This window comes from Vulpes lagopus, chromosome 4 (assembly GCF_018345385.1).
Source record: "Vulpes lagopus strain Blue_001 chromosome 4, ASM1834538v1, whole genome shotgun sequence".
Taxonomy (NCBI): domain Eukaryota; kingdom Metazoa; phylum Chordata; class Mammalia; order Carnivora; family Canidae; genus Vulpes; species Vulpes lagopus.
The window spans coordinates 46,515,992-46,542,536 of NC_054827.1; the positions used below are offsets into that span (position 1 = coordinate 46,515,992).

General features: G+C 51.8%; 1 protein-coding gene across 1 annotated transcript in view; it reads left to right on the forward strand.

Moving 5' to 3' along the window:
- NUDCD3 (NudC domain containing 3) overlaps positions 1 to 26,545 on the forward strand; it is a 58,422-nt gene that overhangs the window by 25,442 nt on the left and 6,435 nt on the right. Inside the window, exons 3-4 of the mRNA XM_041751614.1 lie at positions 10,735 to 10,867; positions 22,265 to 22,408. Coding sequence (XP_041607548.1) covers positions 10,735 to 10,867; positions 22,265 to 22,408 — 277 coding nt within the window. The remainder of the gene's footprint in view (positions 1 to 10,734; positions 10,868 to 22,264; positions 22,409 to 26,545) is intronic.

Sequence of the window (26,545 nt, forward strand, 5' to 3'; positions counted from 1 at the left end):
AGCAGCTGCCCCTTGTGCACCAGCACTATGTGGAGGTTCCAGTTTCTCTGCAGCCTTGTCAGCACTTGTTATTATCTTTGTGGTTATAGCCATCCTAATGGTTCAGATTAGCATTTCCCAGTGACTACAAATATTGTGTTTTTTTTTTTTTCATGTGCTTATTGACCATTTGTATATCTTCTTTGGAGAAAGGCCTATTCAGACCCTTTACTCATTTTTTTAATTGGGTTATCTTTTTATTGTTAGAAGGGTTCTTTATATATTCTGGGTACGACACCCTTATCAGATAAATGATTTGCCAGTATTTTCTCTCATTCAGTGAGTTCCCTTTTCTCTTTCTTGATGGTATCCTTTGATGTACAAAGTCTTTAATTTTGATGAGATGTGATTTATCGCATTTTTTTTTCTTGCATGTGCATGGTGTCGTATTTAAGAAACTATTGTCTAGCCCAAGATCTTGGTATTTTCTTTCTTTCTTTCTTTCTTTCTTTCTTTCTTTCTTCTCTTTCTTTCTTTCTTTCTTTCTTTCTTTCTCTCTCTCTTTTTTTTTTTTATCTTGGTATTTTCTTTAAAGAGTTCTATAATCTTGGCTCTTGCATTCTCTGCCTTTTCTGAGTTCACTTCTGTGTGTCTGAGGCCGTGGTTCATGTGGATATCCAGTAGTTCCGGCACCATTTCTTGAAAAGACTGTTCTTCCCTCATTTAATGGACTTGGTTTCCTTGTGGAGAAGCAGTTGGCCTTGAACTTAGGAGTTTATTTTTGCACCCTCAGTCTTAATCTGTTGAATCTCTATGTTTGTCCTTACACTAGTACTGTACTGTGTGGAGCACTGTGGCCGTTAGTAAGCTTTGAGATTGGGAAGTCTGAGTCTTCCGATTGATTTTCCTCTTTCCAGATCTTTATGGCAGTTTTTCTTTTTTTGAGAGAGAGAGAGAACAAGCCCATTCTATAGGTGGAGGGCAGAGGGAGAGGGACTCTCAAGCAGACTTCCCACTGATCACGGATCCTGCTGTGGTGCTCGATCTTGGGATCTAAGATCATGACCTGAGCAGAGATCCAGTTGGGCATATAACCGACTGCACCACCCAGGCGCCCTGTTTTGGCTGCTCTGTCCTTATATTTCCATGTAGATTTTAGGATCAGCTTGTCCATTTCTGCACAGAAGCCAGTTGCAGGAACTGGTAGGTACTGCACTGGCCGTGAATCTATTTGGGGAGTGTTGCCCTCTTCATATGGTATGTCTTTTAGCCCATGAACTTGAGATACTTTTTTTTTTTTTTTTTTTTTTAATGATAGAGAGAGAGAGAGAGAGGCAGAGACATAGGCAGAGGGAGAAGCAGGCTCCATGCACCTGGAGCCCGATGTGGGATTCGATCCTGGGTCTCCAGGATCGCGCCCTGGGCCAAAGGCAGGCACCAAACCGCTGCACCACCCAGGGATCCCTGAAATACTTTTTTATCTTATTTGTTCTTCTTTGGTTCTTTTCACCACGTTTTGTTGGAGATTCAGTTTTGTGGGTTTTTTTTTTTCTGTTAAATTTGTTCCTGAGCATTTTATTCTTTTTTTTTTTTTTTTTTTAAGGATTTTACTTATTTATTCGTGAGAGACACAGAGAGAGAGGCAGAGATACAGGCAGAGGGAGAAGCAGACTCCATGCAGGGAGCCCAACATGGGACTTGATCCCGGGTCTCCAGGATCACACCCCGGACTGAAGGTGGCGCTAAACCGCTGTGCCACTGGGGCTGCCCCCTTATTCTTTTTTTTAAAGACTTCATTAAGTAATCCGTACATCCAGCATGGGGTTTGCATTCATAGGCTAGAGATCCAGATCGAATGCAGTGTGGACTGAGCCACTGGGCACCCCTTTGATGCTGTTGTAAATGGAATTGTTTTCTTAATGCCTCTCAAGTTGTTTGTTGCTGCTGTATAGAAATACAGTTGATTTTTGCACATTGGTTTTGTAAGTTGCAACTTCGTTTAACTTAACTCTAATTAAAGATTTAGTAGATTCTTAAGGATTTTATGTATTTACACAAGGTTGTATCATCTGATGCAATTTGAGTGCATTTCGCTTGTTTAGTTTCTTGCCTTGTTGCCCTGCCTGGTGCCTCTGGCACAACACTAAGTAGAAGCTTGAGAGCGGCCCCTGTTCTGGCCCCCATTCCTGGGCACAGTGCTCAGGCTCACCATTAAGTGTGACGGGAGCTGGGGGCCTCTTCCTTCTGCTGTCCTCGATTGGAACATCCTCTACTGCCTTCTAGAGGCAGTGACCCTGAGAGGAAGCTGTTGGGAACTCCTAGCTTCCCTGATTTCCTGGGATCCAGACGATCTTGGGATAAGGGACTTTCAGTGCCACGGGCAGATGGTTTGCCCGAGACCGAGTGGGACTCTGGCGCTGAAGGGAGGAGAGCCCTGGGCACCACGCAGGACGCCTGGGTCTCGCCTCGGATCTGGGGCACCTCGGGTTGGTGGTGCCTCTTGCCCTGGGCAGGCGGCTTTGCCTTCCTGGGGTCCCCAGAATGCACAGGTGTGGCTCCGGGTCAGATGCCCATTCTGCAACTCACTGACGTTCCTTACCTTTTTTCTGGTTCTTGCCTCCCTTCTACTTTCTCTCCTCTTTAGCTGCGCCCCAGCTTCTTCTATATTCTTTCTGTTTGGGTTTTGGTTTGTTCTTTTAAGATTGTATTTGAAAGAGAGTGTGAGCACAAGCAGGGGCAGAGACAGAGGGAGCAGCAGACTACCCGCTGAGCAGGGAGCCTGACGAATGGCTCGATCCAGGCCCAGGATCGTGACCTGAGCTGAAGGCAGACACTCACCTACTGAGCAACCCAGGTGCCCTGTTTTTGTTTTTTTCCCATGAAATTCATGCGTTTTTATCTGCTGGTCCTCGTGTTGAGTTGGCTTTTTCTTCACTATCGTTACTCATTTCCACAAGCTCTCTGTTTTCTGAGGGGGACTGTTGCTGCTACTCTTTAAATAACCCGCTCTTCTTATCTCCAGGCTCAGTGTCCTCTTACGGTGAGAGGGTGGCCACACAGATGCGTCCCTGCCCCCGGTGCCCCCCGGGGTGTGGGGGTGGGGACAGCCCCCTCCTCCTGGGCACGCGCCTCGCCCCTCCCTGCACTTAGCGCTCCGTTCTCTCCCTAAGGGGGCTCATGTCCCAGTTCGCTAGACCTTGGGGCTTCTGCAGTATGCATTGGTTACTTTTTAAGCTTGTTTTTCAATTTAGAAAATAATTTTTAAAACTTAACTTTGTCTTAACTTTGTGATAACAGTTTGAACTAAGAATTCCTGACTTAATTTTTTTTTTTTTTATTTTAAAGCCTGAATTAAACCTTTTTCCTACTTTTGACTGGATCTTGTTTCTATATTTGTTTCTAATGCTTATGTGTCGAGAACACATGTTTTGTTTGCAGAATCAGACCAAATCCAGGCAAGTTTAAAAACAGTATAACTTATTTTGAGATAATCGACTCTTCATCTTCCTGGGATCGTGGATGAAGGAGGCTCCTCTACCCCTAAATGTTAACATGTCCTGGCAAACATGTTCATTTAACCTTACAGTTTCTTGAGTGCTTTACAGAATGGTGATGACAGGTGCGCCTCACCTGCTCACAGAAGTGAAGGAGCCGTGTGCCCAGGGGCCCGCTTGTAGACTAGTCTGCTGGGAAAATGCTCAGGCATTCTGGGGGGCAGGGGCGGGTGGATCGGCAGGAACACCCTCTGCATGCCAGCTGCTTGGCCCCCCGGGGTTCCCCGGGCCTGCTGTACTGATGTCACAGTCTGTTCAGAGCTCTCCTCCGGGGCCACTGTCCGTGGGATCCATCTGTCTTCGGAGGATTGGGCTGCTGACCCCGTGAGAGTGAGCGGCTGGGCCAGGGCAGTGCAGGAGAGGTGGGCACTGCAGCTCCCAGCGTGAGGAGTGGTTGGGAGGCTGGGTGTAAAGCGGACTGAGTTGACATCGTGGGGGAGCGCGTGCTGCTGTCGTGGGGGTGGGGTGGGGAGAGGTGTCCCGTGGGTTTAGGGCAGCGTTGTCACACTGGGTCATCCCTCACCAGGCCTCCTGGCACCCTGGCTTCTCTGCATGTGCTCTGCATGTTTGGCCCTGTGGCTGTGTTGCAGGCCGTGTCCCTCCGGCAGGTGGATGTGGGAGGGCCCACTGGGGTTCTCTCGAGTGTAGTCGTTTGTCTGTTGGGCTGTCTGTTGAGAAATGGAGTAGTAGAGCTGGTCGTGACTTGTTTGATCTTGGATGACGAGGGAAGGAGAACTGAGTTAAAGGAAGGAGTTCAGCGTTCACTTGATGTGTTTGTGTAGCAGGTTATCTTGTTTTCGTTGGAAGATGTGTATTTTACAATCCTGTGCTTGTGAAATATCTGGAATGCTCTTTCGCTTGCTAAAATAATTGACATGATGTAAGAAAAAGTCTCACTATACCGCACTTTCATTGTCAATTCATTATAACAGCGTGCGGTAAATACTGATGGTGTTTATTACGTTGGCTGATCATCTATACAGATTGTCTCAGGTATTCCTGTAATTTGCATTAAAATCTATCAAAGAGGGACAGCTGGGTGACTCAGTGGTTGGTAGTCCCACGTTGGACTCCCTGCAGGGACCCTGCTACTCCCTCTGCCTGTGTCTCTGCCTCTTTCTCTCCCTGTGTCTGTTTTGAATAAATAAATTTAAAAATCTATTTAAAAAAGCCTATCAAATCATTCCTGGGCATTTTATAAGGGACTTCCCGCACCTTCATTTATTTTGGGTAAATAAAGAATCATCTGATATTTTTAATTGTGCTACAAAACTAAAATGTTAAAAGCAGATTATCAAAATATACTTGTTACAGAATTTTGTATTCAGTCCTGACAGTGGTGGGCAGAGTCTCTGGGTGAGCAGAGTGGGTGGTTGCTACTGGCTGCAGGCATCAGTGCCGTGGAAGTCCCTGGAGGAGGCCGGCTAGCTAGTCCTGTCCCCACCGGTCCCTCTGTGCGCCTCACGCTTTGGTGGGCCACGGGAGGGACCTCCATGTGGGAGGGCTCCAGGCGACGTTTGATGCCAGAGCTGTGGCTTGTGTTAAACAAGACATTGTGAGGAAAGTATGAAGAGCACTTACATGCCAGGAGAAGGTGTTTGTGAACTGTGAAGCCAACAGAGTTCTTTTCCCACGATTATAGGGCCCTTATGCAAACCAGGGAAAGCACCAACAGAAGCCTTGGCAGGAGTGTCACAGAAGTGAGGGGATGTGTCCAGTAAGCGTGGACACACGGGAACAGGAGTGTAGGTTGCACTGGGACTCTGTCTCTGTGTGCTTGGTGGGCAGGGACCTGGGGGTCGGCAGGGACCCTCCTGGCATGCTGCTGGGCTGGGTTGTGGAGCAGCCTTGGAAATCCGAAGGCGACCTCTCGGCAGGATGCTTCCCCCAGCTGGGTGCACAGGCAGGACAGGACACCCCCACCCCCACCCCCACCTCAGGTTTTCATAATTCCACAAAGGAAGAGAACCACACGGTCAGCACCCACAAAGCTTTCCTGTTTCCTCACCTGGCATTCCATCCCTGTTTCATCTCTCTCCCTACCCCAGACTTTGTTTTGGTTTTGACAAATCTAGAAATCATGAAATGTCACCCATACATACTTCAGTAAAAAAAAAAAAAAAAGGACTGAAGCTTTAATGTAACTGTCATGAATTTCATACAGTCACCTGATGCCCTGTCTGTGTTCACTTCCTGATGGTCTCAGAGTGCCTTCTCAGGGTGCGTTTTTCAGATCAGCGTTCCAGCAGGTCCCACCCAGTGTGGTGTTTGGTTGCTGCATCTTCTAAGCCTCCTGATTTAGAGTACCTCCACTTCCCTCTTTAATCTCTTGCTGGGTTTTTCTTTTTGGATCCTGAGATCATGACCTGAGCTGAAGGTAGTGTCTTCATCCACTGAGCCCCCCAGGTGCCCCTAATGTCTTGCTATTGATTTGTAAAGAAACTTGGAACTTTGTTACACTTTCCCACATTCTGCAGTTGGCAACCAGCACATTCATGATCCCGGTGACCCGTACCCTGGTGTGATGCACTGGGTTTTAGGCCCCATGTTGGGGGTTATCACAAAGATGAGGACCTCGCAGGAACCGCCGGGTGTCTGGCATTGTGGACATTGGTGTTCTGGACCATTCCATGGGCAGGCCCTCCCATTGCCGTCAGCCCTTCAGCCAGTACCAGTGGCCACCAAGAACTGCTGCCCAGAAGCAGGTTTCCAGTGCAGGTTACAAAATGGTGATTTTCTCATGTTCGTATACCTTCTTCATTTATTGTCTAGAGTCCTCATGGAGGAACTTGGCTTTCTGAAACTCTGGTTCTTGCAGAATCAATTAATTTTCAGATCGAGTTGTACTCTCATCAAGGGGACTGATGGGCTTTTGTTTCATGAGCTTCTGGACCTTTGGATACATGACACATTTCAGTCTTTTGTGGACACTTTTGGGGGGGGGGGCAGAGAGCCCCAAGCAGACTCCATGCCCAGCACGAGGCTTGATCTCAAAACCCTGAGATTGTGACCTGTTCTGAAATCAAGAGTTGGACACCTGCCCAGGCACTCTGACATTGTTCTTTTTTGATGTCCTATCTTTGGCCAGCAGGGGCCCCTTGGGGGCTTGTGTGTCCCTTTCTTGGGACCCTCCTCATCTTGAATGGTGTCCTTTCTCAGGACAGGGGAGCTCAGGCTCTGGTTCCTGTGAGATGGGAGTGTGAGCCATTCCCATCTGGGAAGACCGACTTCCGGTAGATGCTAGGTGGAAAGAAAATTATTGAAACTGGATTTAAAGAGTTGAAGGGTAGGATACACAGCTTGTCTCCCCTGAGTGCTGCAGAGGGCCAGGAAGCCTCCCTTCCTTGGAAGAGTGGACTGCTAAGCCTGTGTCCTTAGGCAGACTGACTTTCAGGTGAGAATGCATTGAACCAAGACCAAGTGTGAGGGGACAGTGACCCCAGGTAGGAGGGAGACAGTGGGTGTCAGGGAGGCTCCGGGACCACACAGACCTGGTGTGCAGGGACCTGAGCCTTGAGCATGGCGCCCGATGCCATGGGCTCCCACTGTTCCAGGAGCTGGGAAGAAATGGGGGGGAGGAGCAGGAGGGTGAGTGCGTGCTGCTGGGAAGAGAGGCTATGAGCAGGTGGGTCTACCTGCTGCAGAGCCCTCTGGGCGGGTCACTGTGCTCAGACTCTACAGCCCCACCCTTCCTCTCCAAGCTGCACAGGGAGCGTGGCGGTCATATCTTGGCGAGACGGGGCCTGTGGACCCACTTCTAGGAGGACTGGTCCTCGTGAGGCTCCTGAAGCAGGGCATTAGCCTCCAGGGTTGGGCTCACCTCTTCCAGCTTGGGAAATCAGGAACCCAGAGAGGAATCCCTGTGTTTGCACCTGCTGTGGCTCCCGTCTGGGAGCCGAGGTGGTGGGACCAGTGAGCAGAAGGCCGGTAGGAAAGGTAGAGGTACTCGGGGAAGGGAGAGGTTGAACTGCTTCTGTGTGCGCACGCTCAGGCTGCGCATGCACAGGCAGGCCCTGGGTGCACTCAGGGGAGCCACCCCCACTCCCAGAGCCTGGGGAGGGGCCTGAAGGCGGCCCTGTGGCTCCCCGTAATACACCGTTCCCATGCCCCATGTGCAGTCAAGCCTTCTGCACAGAAGCATTTAGGTTGGGCTGTGACCCCTTCACCCACCACTTTTCATCCTAACCACTGCTGTTCTGAACTGGGGAAGGCAGGAGGCCCTTCAGTTCCTGCCACGCACAGGGCCATGGAGGGAGGGAGGGAGGGAGGGGCTGAGCAGAGTTCCCACCTATGCTAGGTGGGGCTGGCTGGGGCCACCTGCAGCACTAGCCTCCAGAGCCTGGCCTGGCTTTTCCTTTAATGCGGTCAGAACCCTGCCATGGGCCTGATGGCCTCCTCAGACGCGGGTGCTGCAGGGAGGCCTGGCTGCTGACTCATGCTCCCCCCCCCCCCCCCACCCCCAGTGTACTCCCTGGCAGCTGCAGGGGTGTGGCTACAGGCCTGTCAGGGATGACAAAGCGAGGGGGCCCAGAGCACCTGCGCATGACAGGAGGCTTATTTTTACACATTGTTGGCTGGAAATAATCAACTTTATTTAAAGAGAATGTGGATTCCAAGTATTAAAAAAAGCACCCAGCAGTGTGCCTGGCTCCGTGGGGAGGAGGCTGCAGGGTCCACTCGGGGTGAGCCAGCCCAGTGCCTGCCTAGCTGCCCCGCCCCGCAGTGCAGTGTGACCAGAGCTCCTCTGTAAGCACCCAGCTCCGGGACAGCTCCTTCGGCACAGCTCCACAGGCGCAGGGTGGCCCCTCGAGCAGATGTGGCCTCGTGGCATCTGCTGTGCATTATGGTTGTGTGTGGACACTGGCTGATAAGGGCTCAGTGCGGTGTGTGGGACATAGCCATCCCTCCACTGTGAGAGGTCTTGAGGTTTATTTCTGGATTTCTGCCAAGCGCCAGGCCATGTTGGCCTTTATTTTGTATGTTTATTTTTGTGTTCCTATAGCTTTGATGATTTCAGGTAGTTAATATGCACATTTTTAAAAGCCATGCAGTTAGGCTGAGTCTCCTGGCTCCATGCTGGTCGGGTTTGCTGGAGCTTGTCCATCTGCTGTGAGCTTTAAAGCTTCACTGGCTGCTCGAGTGGGTAGGGATGCAGGTGCAGGTCCTGGCCACCCTGTCCTGCTGTGTTGGTCTCCCTGGGCTCGCTTCAGGTGTCAAGGTGTGAGCAAGCTGGTTTGGTCATGGGAGAGCTCCCAGTTGTGGGGCCATGGCACGGGTTGCCATCTCCTGTCTTGAAGAGCTGTTTTTTCTCTTGATCAAATGTCCATATTGGGGCAAAGTTGAGTAATGGCTAAAGGTACAGAGAAGAGAAGCAAACTGCTCTGACTCCACCACCCAGAAACCCCACAGACACTCACCAGGCTTGTGCCTGGACACGTACACACACGTGTGCATTTCTTTTTAGGGAACGGGCCTGGGGGCCGTGCTCAGAGCTGTGCACAGAGCTGTGCACAGGTATGTGCTGTGGTGGCCCTGCCCAGGATGCCCTGCCTTGACCTCTCCTGCCTCTTCCACCCTGCTCTGTGGGGCTCTCTTTCGAGCTCCCTTCCAGACTGGGTAGGGCCCTCCTGGCCCCTTTGAGCCTCTGCAGAGGCGGACAGCCCTCACCTCCGTGGCCCACAGCTGCATGGTGGTGCTCACAGCATCATCCCTCTGTGTGCATCTTCGTGTCCTGGTCTCCCCCTTGAGAAGGACACCAAGTGGATCAGGGCCCCCGACGACCTCATTTTAACTTTGAAATAAGGCGTTCTGAGGTGCTGCTGGAGGTTAGGTTAACAGAATTTGGGGGATCACACTTCAGCCCTTGATGGCAGCCAGTTACTAGCCCCAAGGGCTGGACTGTGATGAACACCCAGTCTCACATAGAAAGCGTGTGAGGCGTACCTACAGGAGTTAAACACGTTCTCATCTGAGATTGGGGGCTGATGGGGTTTGTGCATCTTCATCTGTACACATGAAGACACACAGCAGGCCGGGTCTCCCCATGGGTGTGTCCATGGGGCTCCCTAAGGGCTGGAGAAGGCGGCCAAGCTGCACTTGTTAGGATGTCCTCCTCCACGACTGAGCTTTCTGTCTTTAATTAATTTTTTTTTTTTTTTGAAGATTTTATTTGTTCATGAGAGACACAGAGAGAGGCAGAGACACAGGCAAGTGTCTTCTTCACAGGGAAGAAGCAGGCTCCATGCAGGGAGCTCGATGCGGGACTCGATCCCGGATCCCAGGATCGCACCCCAGGCCAAAGGCAGATGCTCAACCACTGAGCCACCCCAGGTGTCCCCTGTCTTTAATTTAGTTGTAAAACTCCCCATAGTGGGTTTGTGAGTCCACGCTTATTTTTATAATGCTATTTATGCTCTTAGCAGCAGCCTGACGTTTAACAGCAAATGTTTTGCAGTATTTTACTTGTAACATTGCTTGGCCAGGCCTGTCTGCCTCTGTGCCGGGCTGGCCCTGTAGTTAGTGGGGTGTGGCTGGTGGGATTTCCAGGCATGCTACTCACCTCTTAGAGCCTGTGGTTTGGTGTGCAGTGCAGTATTTACCGAGAGAAAGCTGGGATTGTGGTTGGGTTAGGGTGCAAGCTGAGAAGCTGCGGCTGAAGTTGGTCTACGTTTTTGTGAAGACAGGCCTTGCCGAGCAATTTGTGAGAAAGCAGGAGCCTTGGGTCTTTATGACTGAGGTCCTGTGGTTGAGGGACTGGCCTGCTTTCTGAGCCTGGTGAAATCTGGCAGGCCCGGCTGTGCTGTGGGCCGCAGCTGTGGACGCTGCCCCCCAAGCTGAGGGTACAGCGCTTAGGGGCTCTACAGAGTGTCCCTGTGTCCCCGTGGTTTCCTGGGAAGCCTGAGACTTAGGTGGAACTTCTCAGGAGCTGGAGACCATCTGTGGTCAGGACCCATGGCCTCCCGCATGGGGGCGTGCATGGGTGTACGGTGGGGGACCCAGATGTGCGGTGGGGGGCCTGTGACCCAATCAGCTGTGTGGGCCTGGGTGCATGGGGGGCGGCACAAGCGTGTGTTGTGAGGGGGCCCACGTGTGCGGCGGGGGGGCCTGTGGCCCAATCAGTTGTGGGGGTCCCAGCATGTGATGGGGTCGTGGTCCCTCACGTGTGGGCCCGGGTGCCATCTCACCTATCGCTCTTCCCCAGGAGGCAGGAACAGTTCCAGAGAAACCCTGACAGCTACAATGGTGCTGTGCGTGAGAACTACACCTGGTCTCAGGACTACACCGACCTGGAGCTCAAGGTGCCGGTGCCGAAGCACGTGGTGAAGGGCAGGCAGGTAACCACGGGGCTCCCTGGGCTGGGGTCTCCACACGCGGGGTTGGGGGTGGGCTGTGCTGGAGCCGCTAGGCCGGTCTCCGCGTCCCCCTGCACACAGCGGCCAGCCTGCTGTGCCGCTCGGGCGCACCTGGTGGGTGCTAGATCTGTCCCATGTCATCCTGTGGTGCGTGGCCGGGTGTCCGCACGGGACACCGCAGGGGAGGCGGGGCGACCGGCGGCCTCTTCCATAAGCAGGTCAGGTGCACGTGGGCGCCCAGGCTCGGAGCTCCCGTGTGGGGCGGGGTCACGGCCGGTGGGGTGGGGGTGCTCACAGCTCCACTCGCTCTCCCCATCTCCCGGAGCGCGAGTGGAAGTTGAATCTTTCAGCAGCATAGAGAGGTTTCCTCAGGAGCCGTGTGCAGAGCGAGTGCCATTGTTGCAGGGTGTCACAAGTAGGGAGGCTTCACTTTAAAGGAAACCCTGTGTGATCTGTGAAACGGGACATCACTTTATTAGAATTCCCCCACCGTACACCGCGTCCTGGCTGTTGGCTTCCCAGGGGCCCGGAGCCGCAGAGCACGCAGCACCTTCCATGTTCTGAGGGCGAGGGTGCGCTGAGGGCTTGCTCGTCCTCCAGTGACACGGGGACTGCCGCGGCCCCCCCGCTCCCACTGCGTCCAGACTGGGTCTGGGGGCTGATGGCTGTGTGCGGCCGGGCCGGGCACAGGGGCCTGAGCCTCCGATGCTCCTGCTGCTCCAAGAGCCGCACTGCAGGCAGCCTTCCCAGAGAAGGCCCAAAGCGCGGGAGCAGGACCTCGTGCGTGAGGGGCACGGGCGTTCTCTGGAAACGAGCCCCGTGTGAGGTGGTGCCGGGCCCTGCAGATCCGGTCATGGGTGAGGCGGCCTGGGCAGCGGGGAGTCCTCCAGGCCCGCTGTCTCCAGGCCGGCCCAGGCTGCCCAGGCTCCCCCAGGGCAGGCGCCCCTGTATTCAGGGCCCGGCTGGCGCCAGCCGCCCCCAAGGGCGGCCTAACCTGGCATGGGCCTCGCGGCTCCGTGGGGCTGCGACTGGCTGTTGGGCGTGGCTGCCCGTCTCCCGTCCCCTCCCTTCCTGTCCTGTCTGAGGAGATCTCACCAAGGCTCAGGGGCCCCTCGTCAGGCCGACTTCAGGACCCCAGTCAGACTCGGTGGCGAGGGCTCGTCCCAAGGTCTGGCTCAGGTGACCCCGGCCCCTCTGGTGCTGGTGGTCAAGGGCGGCTGGTGCAGGCCAACCCTCCTGGGGGTCCCATGCAGGCATCTTGGGGCTTGTGCAGAGCGGCTGTGGGTGGGACTCCTGTTGTGGTGGGACTGCCCTGTGCGGGTGAGGGACCTCTGTGCAGCGGTGGCTGTGGACGCTGCTGAAGATCGTCACAGCTCCCTGGTCTGCTCCATGTCTGACTGGCCCGTCATCTTCTGGAGCTTTCTCCCAAAGGACTTGCGTCCGGCTCAGCCAAAACTAGTTATTTTCTCTTTGACTCTGGGGACCCAGTGACATGCCCTCTCCTGCTGTCGCTGCCTGAATGCGCTCTGCTCGGCCTTGGGCACTGGATCACAAGGTCCTGCTGCCCCTCAGCGCATCGCCTAAGGCACAGGCCGTTGTACCGCAGGGTCACATCCATGCCTCTCACATGGGGTGTCGCAACCTCGGGGACAGGTCCTCACTTTCACTGAGGGCAGCCCTAGGGTTCACCGCCCGAGACCTCTCCTGAGGACGCGAGGGTTCCCGAGGCTGGGCCAGGACTGCTGCTCTGGGCTGGCAGTCCGCGGGCTTGTGCCGCGCAGCCCCCCGGCGAGCGCTGTGCTGCCTCAGGCCCCACCTGGCCGCGTCCTCCCGGCCCTCCGGCCCTTGGCCCTGTGGCCGCACCAGGAGCAGTGGTGGAGAGGGGCTTGCTCGGTCCCTGCGGGCGGATGGGCTGCAGGGAGCACGGGAGCTGGGAGAGCCGCGGTCCCCATGAGTGCAGGCTTGTGGCGCCTGCTGGTCATGCTCCTGTCAACCTGGCTGCGTTGGTTGTGGTGCCTGCCAGCCATGCTCCTATGCTCCTGTCAGCCGGGCTGCATCGCCGACCTGAGAGGAGGGCCTTTGCCTTTGGTAGTATTTTTTGTTTACATTACTGTTTCGTTTTGTTTGGTAATTAAAGTGCAGTTGACGTATCAGCTTCAGATGCCAAATGCGGCGACTTCTCCTGGTCTGCATTAGGTCTGGGGAACGCCTGTCACCTCCCTCCAAGGGGTGGGTGCCTCTCATGGTGAGAACTTAGGACTCACTTAGTAACCCCACAGTATGTGTTATTCCTTCTCTTAAAACTCTGGGGTCTCTCATGTTTTTAGTGATCTAGGAGTTTCAGCCGTGACTAACTTCAAACTTTGGAATAGATGTACTTCGTGTCTCTTGGCTTTTGCTGGTCTAAGGGCTTTTTCCTTCAGAGTTGCACCTTCTCTCTGGACTGGCTCCCTCCGGCTCTCCCCTGGGGTGCCTGTCACAGCTCCCTGTCAGCAGTGTTTATTTCTGGGCCTCGTCTGTGGCACCTGTCAGATGTCGTCGTGCTGATAGCTGTGGTGGCGGCAGCTCAGTGTGGAAGTCCCCGTTGGGGTGTGGGGGCAGTGGGCTGCGGGTAGCTGTGGGAGGGCTCCTGCACCCCGAGTCTCCCACCGGGGACTCCAGAGCATTGCCTCTCCTGGCTGACTTTTTGTAGAAACAGACTGTCAAGTGTGGCAGAGGACAGGACGGAGCATGTGCATAATGCGTGATGTGCAAGTGTCCGTACTTTCCATGCAGCCTTTTTCTAGTTTATCATTTTGCAGGCGAATCAGAAACCCTCAGGGTGAAGCTCTGGTCCCACGTGTGCGTGAACCGTGCCCAGCGCCTGGCTCCGTGCGCTCTGCCGGGACCGCTGCCTGGCTCCACGTCCTGGCCGCCATGCGGACCTGGAGCAGGGAGCAGGGGTGGCACGCTCACCGCGGAAGCACTGGGGCGGTTGCAGTGTCTGCCAGGGCTGCTCAGGAACCTGGCATTTTGTTGAAAAGTAGGATTTCAGGGCTGGAACCTGGCACTCCAGACACTGTTAGTCCTAACCTGTCATCTTGTGGATGAAAGCCACAGCTGTAAGCTGCTGAGGCCGCCAGGCGGAGACCAGGACCCAGCCCTGCCCCAGACCCATCAGACGGTGCCTTTCAGGTGGCACGTGTCATGAGATTTGTTGCAGAGTCCTGGCTGAGTGTGTTGAGGGACGCGCAGATTCCTTTCCTCCTTGGCGCGCTGGTTCCTGCCAGAGTTGTGTGGTCTTCGCTAAGGGACGAGGTCCTGCTGGCTGTTGGGCTCACAGCTGTGCCTCACTGTCCGTGTCTTCACTGCAGGAACCTTCCGGAACAGCACCAAGGCTTCTGAGCATGTCTTGTACAGCAGTGCCCGGCCCCTGAGCTTGCTGCAGCTGGTGGAGTTTGTCTGAAAGCTGCGTGCTATGGAGTTCTCTTCTTAGAAGATGTTCAGAACAAATGTAGGAGGGGGTCCCAGGGACAGAGAAGGCTCCTGGGCTCCATATCTGCTTCTGACAGAGTTGGGAGTGCTCAGGACATTGGGCTCCCAGGAGGGTGAACATGGGTGGCAGAAAGTCTCCATCCTGCCTCTGTCCTCTTGTCCTCCACCAGCCCCTGCCTAGCCTCGGCATCGTGAACCCGCTGCTGAGCTATCCTGGCGGACGTCCGCGTGCATCATGGAGTATGCGTGTGTACCGTCGGAGCCCACCGTCAGCACAGTGGCGCGTTCCCATACTATTCCCACCCTGGCTACCCCACGGCGGCTCTGGTCTCTGGCGTTGGCTGCCGTGTCCCCAGTCCTCACGCGGGCTTGCTCAGGCTGCCAGAACCATGAATGTGCAGGGGCCCTGAGCCCACTGCCCCTCACAGCCAGGGCTCCCATCTGCCTTTGCCCCTTCAGTCAGCAAGCTGGTTATTAAACGAGTCCCCGGGTAATTGGCACAGAGGTTATTGCCAGTGTTCTGCTGTTACAGACCTTAAAACCATGACTGCCTTTTAATGAATTTTAATTTTGGGGCGCCTGGGGGGCGCATTCAGTTAAGCATCCGACTCTTGGTTTTAACTCAGGTCAAGATCTCAGGGTTGTGGGATTGAGCCCTGAATTGGATCCACGCTCAGCGGTAAGTCTGCTGGAGATTCTCTCTCCCCCTCTCCCTCTGCCCCACCCTCCACCTCTACTCAAGCACATGCAGTCTCTTTTCGTGCACACGCTGAAATTAATAAATAAATCTTAAAAAAAATAGGTCTGGGGATGCCTGGGTGGCTCAGTGGTTGAGTGTCTGCCTTCAGCCCAGGGTGTGATCCTGGGGTCCTGAGATTGAATCCCACGTTGGGCTCTCTGCAGGGAGCCTGCCACTCTCTCTGCCTGTGTCTCTGCCTCTCTCTCTCTGTGTTTCTCATGATTAAATAAATAAAATCTTAAAAAAAAAATAAGTGGGATGCTTGGGTGGCTCAGTGGTTGAGCATCTGCCTTAGGCTCAGGTCGTGATCAGGGATCAAGTCCTACATCGGGCTCCCTGCGAGGAGCCTGCTTCTCCCTTCGCCTGTGTGTCTGCTTCTCTCTCAGTCTGTGTCTCTCATGAATAAATAAATCTTTAAAAAAAAAATAAGTAAAAACATAGGTCTCTTCAGGTCCTTTGCCTTTTTAAAAATTGGATTTTTTTTATTGTTGAATTGTAAGCATTCTTTTTAAGTGTAAATACTGTACCTTTGTTAGATAATGTAAAAGTATTTTCTCCCGCTCCATGAGTTGTCTTTGTACTTTCTTAAGAGATGGTGTTTTTTGAAGCACGAAAACTTTAGTTTTGAGAAGATCTAGAGTTTATTTATTCATTAATTTTTGGTTGATTGTACATACCTAAGAAGCCATTTGCTCACCCAAGTGAGTGAGTATTTACATTTATTTGTTTTTTTTTTTTTTTCTGAGATTTATACTTTGAGTCCCTACACAACCATTTTGAGTTGATTTTTGGATAAGGTATGAGAGAGTTGTCTCACTGCATTCTGTTGCATGTGGATACCCCCATTTGTCACGGTCCCATTTTCTTTTCCCCCATTGAGCTGTCTTGCCACCCTTGTTTAAAATCAAGCAACTATAAACTTATGGGTTTATTACTGAATTTTAAAATGTATTCCATAGATCTGTATGTCCATGCTATTTTTTTTTCATGCTGTTTTTTCATGATTGTATCTTTATAGTAAGTTTTAAGTTCTTTGGTTCTTTTTTCCCTCCATGATTGCTTTTTTTGGTGTTAAATAGAAATTTTCTAGTGTAGTATTTTACTTTATTTTTTATTGTTATTCAAGTTTTGTTTGTTTGTTTTTTGGGCGAGCAAGTGAAAGAGAATGAGCAGAGGAGGGGCTCAGAGGGGGAGAGAGAATCTCAAGCAGACTCCCTCCTAAATGCGGAGCTTAACACAGGGCTCAACTCCATGAGATCATAATGTGAGCTAGAATCATGAGTCGGATGCTTAAGCAACTCAGCCACCCAGGGTCCTTCTAGTGTAGTATATTAATTCTCTTATTTTTTTTAAAACTATATATTTGGAATTATTGTCTTAGTGTTTTCTCTGGGATTTAATTTTTTTTTTTTAAGATTTAAAAAAATTTATTCATGAGAGACACAGAGAGGCAGAGACATAGACAGAGAGAGAAGCAGGCTCTCTGCAGGGAGCCTGGTGTGGGACTTGATCCTAGGACTCTGGGATCACGACCTGAGCTTGATGCAGAATTCTTGGTTGACACACTTTCCCTTCATCCTTTGAATACTCTCTCCCACTGCCTTCTAGCCTGCATAGTTTCTTAAAGATCTTATTTATTAGAGAGAGAGCATGAGTGGGAGGCGGGGGGACACAGAAGCAGAGGGAGAAGCAGACTCCCCTTGAGCAGGGAGCCTGATGCGGGACTCGATCTGAGGACCCTGGGGTCATGATGTGAGCAGAAGGCAGGCACTTAACAGACTGAGCCCCCCAAGTGCCCTAGACTGCATGGTTTCTGATGACAAATCAGATCTTATTCTGTTGAGGAGCCCTCTATGTGCAGAATTGGTTTTCATCCTACTTTCAAGATTCTTTGTCTTTGCCTTTTTTGACAGTTTGATTTTGATGCATCTTGGTCTTGACCTCTTTGAATTTATTCTACTTGGAGTTCACTGACCTTCTGGAGTGTGTGTTGTCAGCCATTTTTTCATAGATTCTTTCTATCCTCTTTCCTCTCCTGCTGTGGCTCCATTGTGCATGTTGTGGTGTGCTTAGTGGTGTCCCTCAGGTCACTGAGGCTCTGTTCATTCTTTCTGGTCCTCAGAGTAATCTTATTGTCCTGTCTTTAGATTTCCTGATTCTTTCTTCTAACTGCTGTGACTTGCTTTGGAGACCTCTAGTCGACTTTCTGCTTCAGTTTTTTACCCCAGTTACTTTTAAGTTCCAGAATTTGCATTTGGTTCTTTAAAAAAAAAAAAAAAATAGTGTCTTGGGACGCTTGAGCGGCTCAGTGATTGAGCATCTGCCTTTGGCTCAGGGCATGATCCTGGAGTCCTGGGATTGAGTCCTGCATTGGGCTCCCTGCATGGAGCCTGCTTGTCCCTCTACCTATGTCTTTGCTTCTCTCGCTCTCTGTCTCTCATGAATAAATAAATAAAATCTTAAAAAAATAAAATCTTAAATAAATAAAATCTTTTTTAAAATCGTGTCTTATCTCTTTATTAATATTCTTCGTGAGATTTTATTCTCATACTTTCCTTAGTTATTTACACATGGTTTTCTTTAGGTTTGTGAGTATATTTACAATAGCTGATTTATAGACTTTTTGTTAAGTTCATGTCTGGACTTCCTTGGGGACGGATTTTATTGTTTGCTTTTGTTCCATGTGGATGGGCTATCTTTTTTCGTTTTTAGTGAGTCTTGTAATTTTTTGTTGAAAATTAGGCATTTTAAATAATACTGTGGCAATTCTGGAACTCAGATTCTCCCTTTTCCTCATGGTTTGTTGCTGTTGGTACTTGATGTAGTTCTTGTTTGATGACTTTTAAAATATATATATTTTAATAGATTTTATTTATTTGTTTATGAGAGATACAGAGAGAGAGAGAGTGGGGCAGAGACACAGGCAGAGGGAGAAGCAGACTCCATGCAGGAAGCCTGATCTGGGACTCGATCCTGGAACTATATAGTATCATGCCCTGGGCTGGAGGCAGGCGCTAAACCACTGAGCCACCCATTGATCCCCATTTGATGACTTTTTTGAGCTAATTTTCTGAAGTCTATATTCTTTATTTTGCGTTGCTGATGAAGTATCTACTTGGTGAACTTAGTGATCGGCAAATGATTGGACGGACTTTCTTAAAGACCTAGAACCAGTGAATTTCTCTTCCCAGGGGCTCCATGTATGTATTAGGGCCTGCTTTTAACACAGCCTAGCAGTTGAAAATTCTGCCTTAGTCTTCATTTGTTCCTGCAAAGTCTCAAAGTCAGCCAGTGGTAAGAGGTTAGGGCCTTACTGAAGGGTTTTTTTCTGAGCCTGCACACAGCCTGCACATTCATGTGTCCCAAGTTTTCAAAACCTTCATGGGTATTGTATTGCACAACTTTTTTTGTTTGCCTCAGCTGTTATGAACTATTTCAGTCAGCTGTGAAGTTAAAATACTTGCCTCTTAATTGTTTTCAACAAACACTCTCTGGGGAAAAGGCTTTTTTGAAGTCCATTTAAAAACAGCCTAACAAGTGGGGTATTCCAGTGAACTGTCACACAGGTCAAGTAATCAGAGTTCTTTGGGAATAAAGTTTTGAAGGAACTATAGCTCCTTTGTGCTTCCTCTGATGGCCACCAGGCTGTACTGGGAATGTGGGTTGCCAAGGGGCTACAGAGTGAGAATGGGTCTAGGGTAAGCTGTCATAAGCTTGTTTTTCTTGAATAAATGCTCTCTGGGTTCCTACAAACCTTTGATTAGTTTCTAAAGTTCAGAAAAAGTACATATTTGACAATTTTTGCCAATAATCTTCTTGCGTTTTTGTATGAGAGCTTTTTTGGAGATGTTAACTCTACTATTTTCATTTTTACATCAAATTTCTTGTGTATTTTTTTTTGTTTTTATCTTACAAAAAATAGTATTCTTCCAGCATAATGTCCAAATCACTCAGACTCACTAGTACAATATATTATCTAGAAATCATTTTTCCTGAAGTCCTCTCACCTCCGATTCCAACCTGGACCAATTATGTTTCAGTTCTGCTGTACAGCTTCCATCCTGGGGCTTCCTTTCACCGTACTTCTAGATTAAATTCAGTGTGTTTAGAACCCTTTTGGATCTTTCTCTCTTTTTTTGTTCCTAGTTTTATTAAGGTATAACTGACCTATGACACTGTATTAGCTTCAGGTGTATAACAACGCTTTGATGTCTGTATTACAAAATGGTCACCCCAATAGGTTTAGTTTATATTCGTCACCATACGTTTTGTGTGTGTGTGTGTGTGTGTGTGTGTGTGTGTGAGATAAGAGTGAGTTCTACTTTCTTAGTAACTTTCCCATGCATGGGTACAGTGTCGTGAGCTGCGGTCACCATGTGATGCAGGAGATCCAGGCCTCGTTGACCTTCTTCCTGGAAGTTTGTGCCTTTGACCCTCCCTCCCCCTGAGATCTTCCTCTGGTTAGTTTTTTTTTTTCTCATTTTGCTGGACTATAGCCTCAAGGAGCTTTCTCAAGTTTTGAAGTTTTGAAGGAACTATAGCTCCTTCAAAAATATATTTACAATATATTGTAAATACAGGACTCTTGAATGTCTTAAAATGTTTTTTTTAAATGTAGTTATTTTAAAGATATTTATTTTATAATATGAAATAAATATGAAATTTGGTTTGGTTGTGTATGGAAATCTAAAAAATCTAAAAAAATTCTCCCCTTAGAATATTGAGGGCCTTGCCTCCCTTTTGTCTTATGTCCGGTGCTACTGTTTCTTGAGATCTCTTCCATTCAGGTTCTTTGTGAGGGAACTTTTATCCCTGGTCTTTGCAACTTTTAGGACCTTAATTTGAATAATTTGAATATGAGTCCATAAGTTTGTGTGAGTCCTTTTTCCCTCGTTCTGTTCAGCCCTTGGTGGGTTTTGTCCAAAAGCACGTTTTCGACTCCGGAGTGTTGTCTTGTTGCTGCGTGTGGTTTCTAGCCAGCCACCCTGATCACCTAGATTGGTCTTTGTCTCTATCTTGATAGTTTTTTTTTACTTTAACAGTCTTTCTGTTGCAGATTTTATTTTAGCTTCTGTGTATTTAATTCTGAGTGGGGTGTGTGTGATTGTTCTATTTTCATATTTCATTTTGGTTCCATAGTCACACCGCTCACACCTCTCTAAGGATCTATACTGGAAATATTTTAGAATTTCCTTTTTTCCTAATTCTGTAGTCTTTTTTTTTTTTAATGCTGCTGGTTTAAGGATGCAATTCTTAGTTCCCTGGTAGTTTTTTAGTTAAAAAACATATTTTCCTCATTCTTTTGAATAAGGGCGGTATGGATGGTTTTCTCTGTTTTATGTCAGAGATCTGCTCCTCTGCGGCTGCTGAGGGCTCAACCAGGCAGCTTTCCTGACAGCACATGGGTCCCACCACCCACGCTGTCCCCTCAGAGTGCTGGACAGACCCCTTGGTCTATGCCACTGTGGTCTCGGGGCTGCTCTAACCGCTCCGCTCCCGCCCTCCCACCTGACTGCCCGCCAGCTGCCCGTGCAGCCGAGGCTCCCAGATGCACACCAGCAGACCACTTGCTTGTTCCTGCTCTGTCCTGCCTGTCCCCACGCTCTTCTCCTTCGTCTCCTCCTCCCTTGTGTTGTCTGGGATTTTTCTCTTTGTGCTTGCTTTGTCTTTTCCATGGGTCCCAGAGGCTGGGGCACCGTCACCTGTCCCAGAGTGACCTCTTGAACTGGAAGCATCTCTCCGGGTTCCCTCGGTGCTTTGGCTCGTCCCCTGTTGTGCAAGACTCACTGTGAGAACTTGCCCAAATTTGGAAATAACCATGTTATGTAAAGCTAGCGGGGAGGATTTTATTAAAGTGAGCTTGCTCCTGGAGTGCCTCCACCACATGCCCAAGTTCATGGTCAGAGGCATGGTGGTCCAGGAGTCTGCTGGGCTGCTGCCGAGTTGGCTGTTGGATGCCAAGTAAAGCTGGCTTGTGTGCGTGTCTTTGCCACGCTGGCCGAGTGAATAGGACACTCCCAGAGGTTGGTGTGGGGGCAGCTGTGCCCATAGGACGCCCCAGCCCCTGTGTATGGGCACGGTGTGGTCTGTGGGCCACTCTGCTCTGTAGCAGCGCTTTTGTCCCCATTCCCCGCATGGTTTAGGAACTCTTCCTCTCTCGCCCGAGAGCCACCTGATGGTGGGGACTCTGGAACAGCACCCCTGCCACTGTCCCATCTTTTACTCGAGATTTACGATACAATTAGGTTATGGGAGCAGAGCTTGAATATTCTGGGACACTTAGAGTTTCTGTTCAATACTTTCTGAGTGTTTAATGAGTACTTACAAGCCATGTGGGAGGGTAGTCTCCAAACAAAAGCAGATGGAACCGCACCCTTGGTCCTGAGGTGTCCCTTCCAGTGTCTGTTCATTGAATGCATGCATTATGCAGATGCTATCATAAAAAGATATTACAATATAGACACAGATTTTAGAGTTTAAAAAGAAGTGAAAGAGAAACTGGAGTTGTACTTGCTTTCCTCTTCCAGTTTCTGATCTGAATAACGTCCAGGGCTTCACGAGCTTTGGATGCTGTAGGCCAGGGTCCCAGCAGCTCCCATATGGTGCTGGGGACAGATGTGGGGCAGAGGGGAGAGACTATGCATGACAAGTGTGAGCTGAGAGGCTGGGTTTCTCGAGAACAGAGAAACTGAAACCAGAGGAGCCAGCCTCAGTGTCCCTGGCGAAGGCACAGCTTCTCACGGACGGGACTGGAGGCAGAGCAGGCGTGTGGGGGTGTGGCCTGGTCCTCCTGGCACCCTGCGGAGCTGTGCTACCCAGGGGGCCAACAGCTAGACCGAGTGGGAGGCACACCCCCACCTGCGCCCGCCAGGCTTGCTTTCCGCCAAGGAAATTGGTCTGCCCTGACGGAGAAGGGATTTGGGTGGAAAACCAGCAGTTTTCCTGCGTTTTCATTATCCATGTTGAAACAGAACTTCCAGGATGTTTACTTGAAGGAGACCGTGGAGCGCAGGCTGCTTCTTCCAGTGTCCCCGGTTGGTGGGATTCTTTTCTCCCAGAATGCCTGCTTCTTCCAGGATGGCCTGGCTTCTAGTTTTCTCTCCTTCTTGGGAGCACACTGGGTGCCACCTTCACAGCACAGAGTGACACCCTCTGCTTGGTTCCAGGTCTCAGTGGCCCTCAGCAGCAGCTCTATCCGGGTGGCTGTGCTGGAGGAGAATGGGGAGCACGTCCTCATGGAAGGGAAATTCACCCACAAGGTCAACACCGAGAGCTCTCTCTGGAGCCTGGAGCCTGGGAAGTGTGTCCTGGTGAGTATGGGTGTCTGTGTGGGCACTCCAGGAGGAGAAAGGGGCGTGGGGTCCTACCAGGTGGTTCTCTGAAGTGGAGCCAATGGGAATGTGAAACTCAGTGGTCCTCTGTCCTTGTGCCCACGTGGAAACCGCACACAGTGACGACAGGAGCTCCTGGCAGGGTCATCCCCAGAGCTCGGCTGTGCTTGTGCAGGATGTTCCTCCCAGTCCCAGAGGCTTCCACTCGCTGGCGACTTGGTTACATCCGAGGCAGAACCGGATAAGTGGAAAATTGAAAGGCAGATTGAATGTCATGGATGTCCTCCTGGAGGATGCAGAGTGAACAGGTTCAGATAGACCAGCTTATTTGACAAAGGAGTCTCAGTTGGCTGAGCTACTTGGGGCTGCACAGGCCAAGCGGGCTGCCTAAGTGCTCCTGTCACTGGCGTCTTCAGAGGCTCATCCCCTCCTCGAGGCCTTGCCACCTGGTCAGTGGGCAGTGCCCAGGGGGCCTCATATGGCAAAGGGTGCCTGACTCAGGTCTGGAGAGAGGGTGCAGGGCAGTGGGAACAGACCAGGTCTTTGGACAAAAATCTCAGGATTTTACAGAAACACTTTTATTCATATGAGGAAGGAAGGAAAAGGAAGAAATGTTTCAGTTTCATCTTCGTGGGATGGGCACCAGTGAGCAACCTGTCCATGCTGACTGGAGGGCTGTGGAGCGGAGAGGGGTCTGTTGTGCTGGGGTGCTGGTGAGCACTCCCAGGTACTCACAGGTATCCAGGCCTGGTCTACCCAGCTCTCGTTCTAAACCTTGCCCAGCACCTCTCTGCCAGCATTCTTGCTTCTCTCTGTGGGAGTGTGACAGTTGTCATACGGGCTCAGTCCCTCTTCCCATCACGCCACGCCTCCCTGTCCCCCAGTTCACCCGAATCACTTCCCACACCCCAGCCGCATGGTCGTTTGTATCACCAGCTCATCTCATTTGCAACATGTCTTCGTGGTCATGGTCTTGTTTGTGCTTCCCAGGGCTGTGGGAGGTAAAGTCGGGGTCTCCTCACCACCCCCACTATCAGCCTCCCAGCAGCTGGCAGCTCATCCTGGGTGGGTAGAACTGTAAGACCAAGATCCAGGGTGCTGCTGCCCACGGCCTGGGGCTTCACCATCCTGCCTGGGGCAGGGGTGACTCCTGAGCAGTGCCCCTGAGGGAGTCCCAGTGGCACCTGGTGGCTTTGCTCCGAGGAGCCATCGGAACATACTCTGCCTTGATGCTGCCTCCAGGATGATGGAACCCCCCTCCCTGCCTGGACGGACTGGCCAAGTGCTTGCTGGTCCTCTGAAGGCCCCCAGCCACTGCACTGGTGTCTGTCAGGGTCATCACCGGTGTCCTTTCCATTACTGCTGTGGAAACGTGGCTCTGGTGATTCCGGGTACCTCATCTTGTAGGAGCTTTGGTTGGTAGAGCTGACTTTGCCTTCCTCGCAGCCATGTGGTGCCTCTGTGTGTGATGTGTGCGAGGGCCTGAGTGTGACTGTGGCTCATGGCGGGCCATTAGCTTGTCATTTCAGTGACCTCTTCTGAGCGCACTCGCACTGGGCTCCACGAGGTGCCTGGTAATGCACTTTACTCTCTGGAAACTTGCTTAACAGACAGGGATGCGGCTTGCATGAGGTAGAGCTACACCTCTGCTCCAAGAACCGGCCTGTTTCCTCGCTGTGGACCTTCCACCTGCAGGGCACCCTGGAGAGGGTGGGGAGGAGGTGGGGGGGGTGGCCCGTGCATGGCCAGGGGGTGGCCCCTCTGGTCCTCTCGTGCTGTGCCCTGCTGCCATTCACTTCTCTAGTTTGTTTTTGCCCAGTGCCTGGTGCTCAGGAGCTCAGCCATGCAGAGCTGACCACGGCGGCAGTGTACTTGGCACTGCCCATGAACATGACTTCTGCAAGTTTTTCTGCTAACCTCCTGCCAGCAGGGTCCACGTGGGAGCCCTCAGAGTGGCTTGACTGTCAGCAGCTGGCACTGCATGTGTCAGGGCCTCGCCACCGGCACGTGTACTCCCAAGGGAATGTGGGGTTTCTCCCTGCCTTCCCTCCTCACCACGGGCTGTATTCTGGGCTTCATTTGTCAGTGACATTTGGGGTCACGTATCTGAGATGATACCATAGCTTGGCAGGCGTCTTGCTCTGATGCGTGAAGACCCTCCTTGGATTTGCTGCTGGGAACAAGCACCACATCCCTCAGACATCGGAGGGAGATGGGGCTGCCGGGGCCGCCGCACCTGCTGCGTGCCTCAGCTCTGCTCAGCACTGCCTGGCTCTGGTGGTCCCGTTAGCCACAGAGGAGCTCCATTCCTGACCCTTTTAGTGAGGCTGAGAGCCAGGGTTGTTCTATCCCTAGACGTCTGTTGGTCACTGGCAGTTCAGGGCTGGGCACTGTGCTGAGCACCAGGGCTGCTGAGGAACACGGGCAAGGGCCTGGAACCAGCAAATGGGACCTTATGAGTGAACGAGGGAGGTTGGAAACAGAGGAAGACACAGACAGGAGTGATGTAAAGACAGGCAGACACTGGGAAGACCTAGAGAGGGAGCCTGGCCCTGCTGCAACACTTGCATGTTGGACTTCTGGGCTCCAGATGGAGAATAAAAGCCCCTGGCTGCCCCTGGCCGCCTTGTAGGTGGTGAGAGCCCCGTGGACCATGGGGGACGACCCCAGGGGTGCCTGTTACCTCACCAGAGTCATTGGTCCGTGCCTCTGACCTCTCAGGGAGCCACGCTACTTGCTTCCCAGCCACCCTCATTGCCTGAGTGGATGCGCATCAGACACGCCCGGCAAGCTTTCAGAGCAGGCAGGGGTGGCAGCTAAAACCGGATGACAGCTCTGCCTCCCTCCCTCCCACACTCGAGAATGTTAAAGGAGGCTTCTTGCCTCTCAGGCAGACTCCTTTCCCGGTTAAGAGAGTTAAGAGACTTGAAGTCACCGCACCTCCCCCGTGCCACGCTGTCCCAGAAGCACTGTGGCACGCTGTCCTCATTTCCCCCTCCAGGTGGTGCTGCGGCCCCTCTGCCGTGGTGGGTGCTCCATGCTGAGCACCCCAGGCAGAGGCCGCCCCCCAGGTGGGGCATCAGGGTGCTCAGCAGGTGCAAGGGTGTTCTTGGGCCTGTCCTTGCTTGGCCTCAGCGCTCACCCGGAATATGTGTGTATTGTATGCACGAACAGTGCCCCCCCCCCCCCCCCCATTCTAGGATGACTTATTGAGGTGATTTCCTCAAGTTCAATTCTCAGAAGTGAAGTTGCAGGCTCGCTGTAGTGCTTGGCTGCGTGCTGGGGGACATTCTCCTGTACCATGTGTCTATGGGGTGGCCAGGTCCCAGCGTGCCTGCCAGCGCTGCTTCACTGATCCTAACTTACCTTGACCGGCCTGCCTGCACTCATTCGTCTGTCCGTCTCAGTCTCCTGGTGAGGTTGTGCTTCTCGGGAAGTGCTCTCCTGGTGCTGTCTCTCGCTGGTGGCCACCAGAGTCACAGCGCATCATCTGTCCCAGATGTGAGTTTGATAACGTCAAACTTGGCGAGCACCAGAAGCCTGGAAATCAGTCCATGGAATGAATTGCAGGCGCTTGGCCTTCAGTGCTCTCCTTTCTCAGGACCCTGGGTGTTTCTTGAGGCGCTCAGTGCTGTGGTTCTGCCCCTAGCCAGTCCCTGAGTCCCAGCAGGAAGGAATTGTGGCTCTGGGGCAGAAGTAGGTGGCCCAGGGCAGCAGGAATGTGTTCCCAGGGGACGCAGGGCTGTCCCTCCATCCCGAGGCGAGAGGAGAGCGCAGATAGCACAACCTGGCTGCTCGTACTTCCAGCACATGCCATATACCCCCCCCAACACCACATCCGTGTCCTGGCCCATACAGCACTCTAATTCGTAAGCTTAAAAAGTTCGTTGACAGCACAAGACACCAGAAGATCGCCCTTTGAGGTGCTGCTGTGCCTGGCAAGCACAGGTTTGAGGTTGGTGGTTGGCTGCAGACCCACGTCCTCCTTTCGGAGGGACCTGCAGAGAGTGGGTTCCTGTCGTCTGACCCCGTTTCAAGGCACCTCCCTGGAAGCACTGTCCATGGCTCTCACGGATGGCTCCCTGGCTCCCATGGTCTGGAGAGTGCTACAAGGAG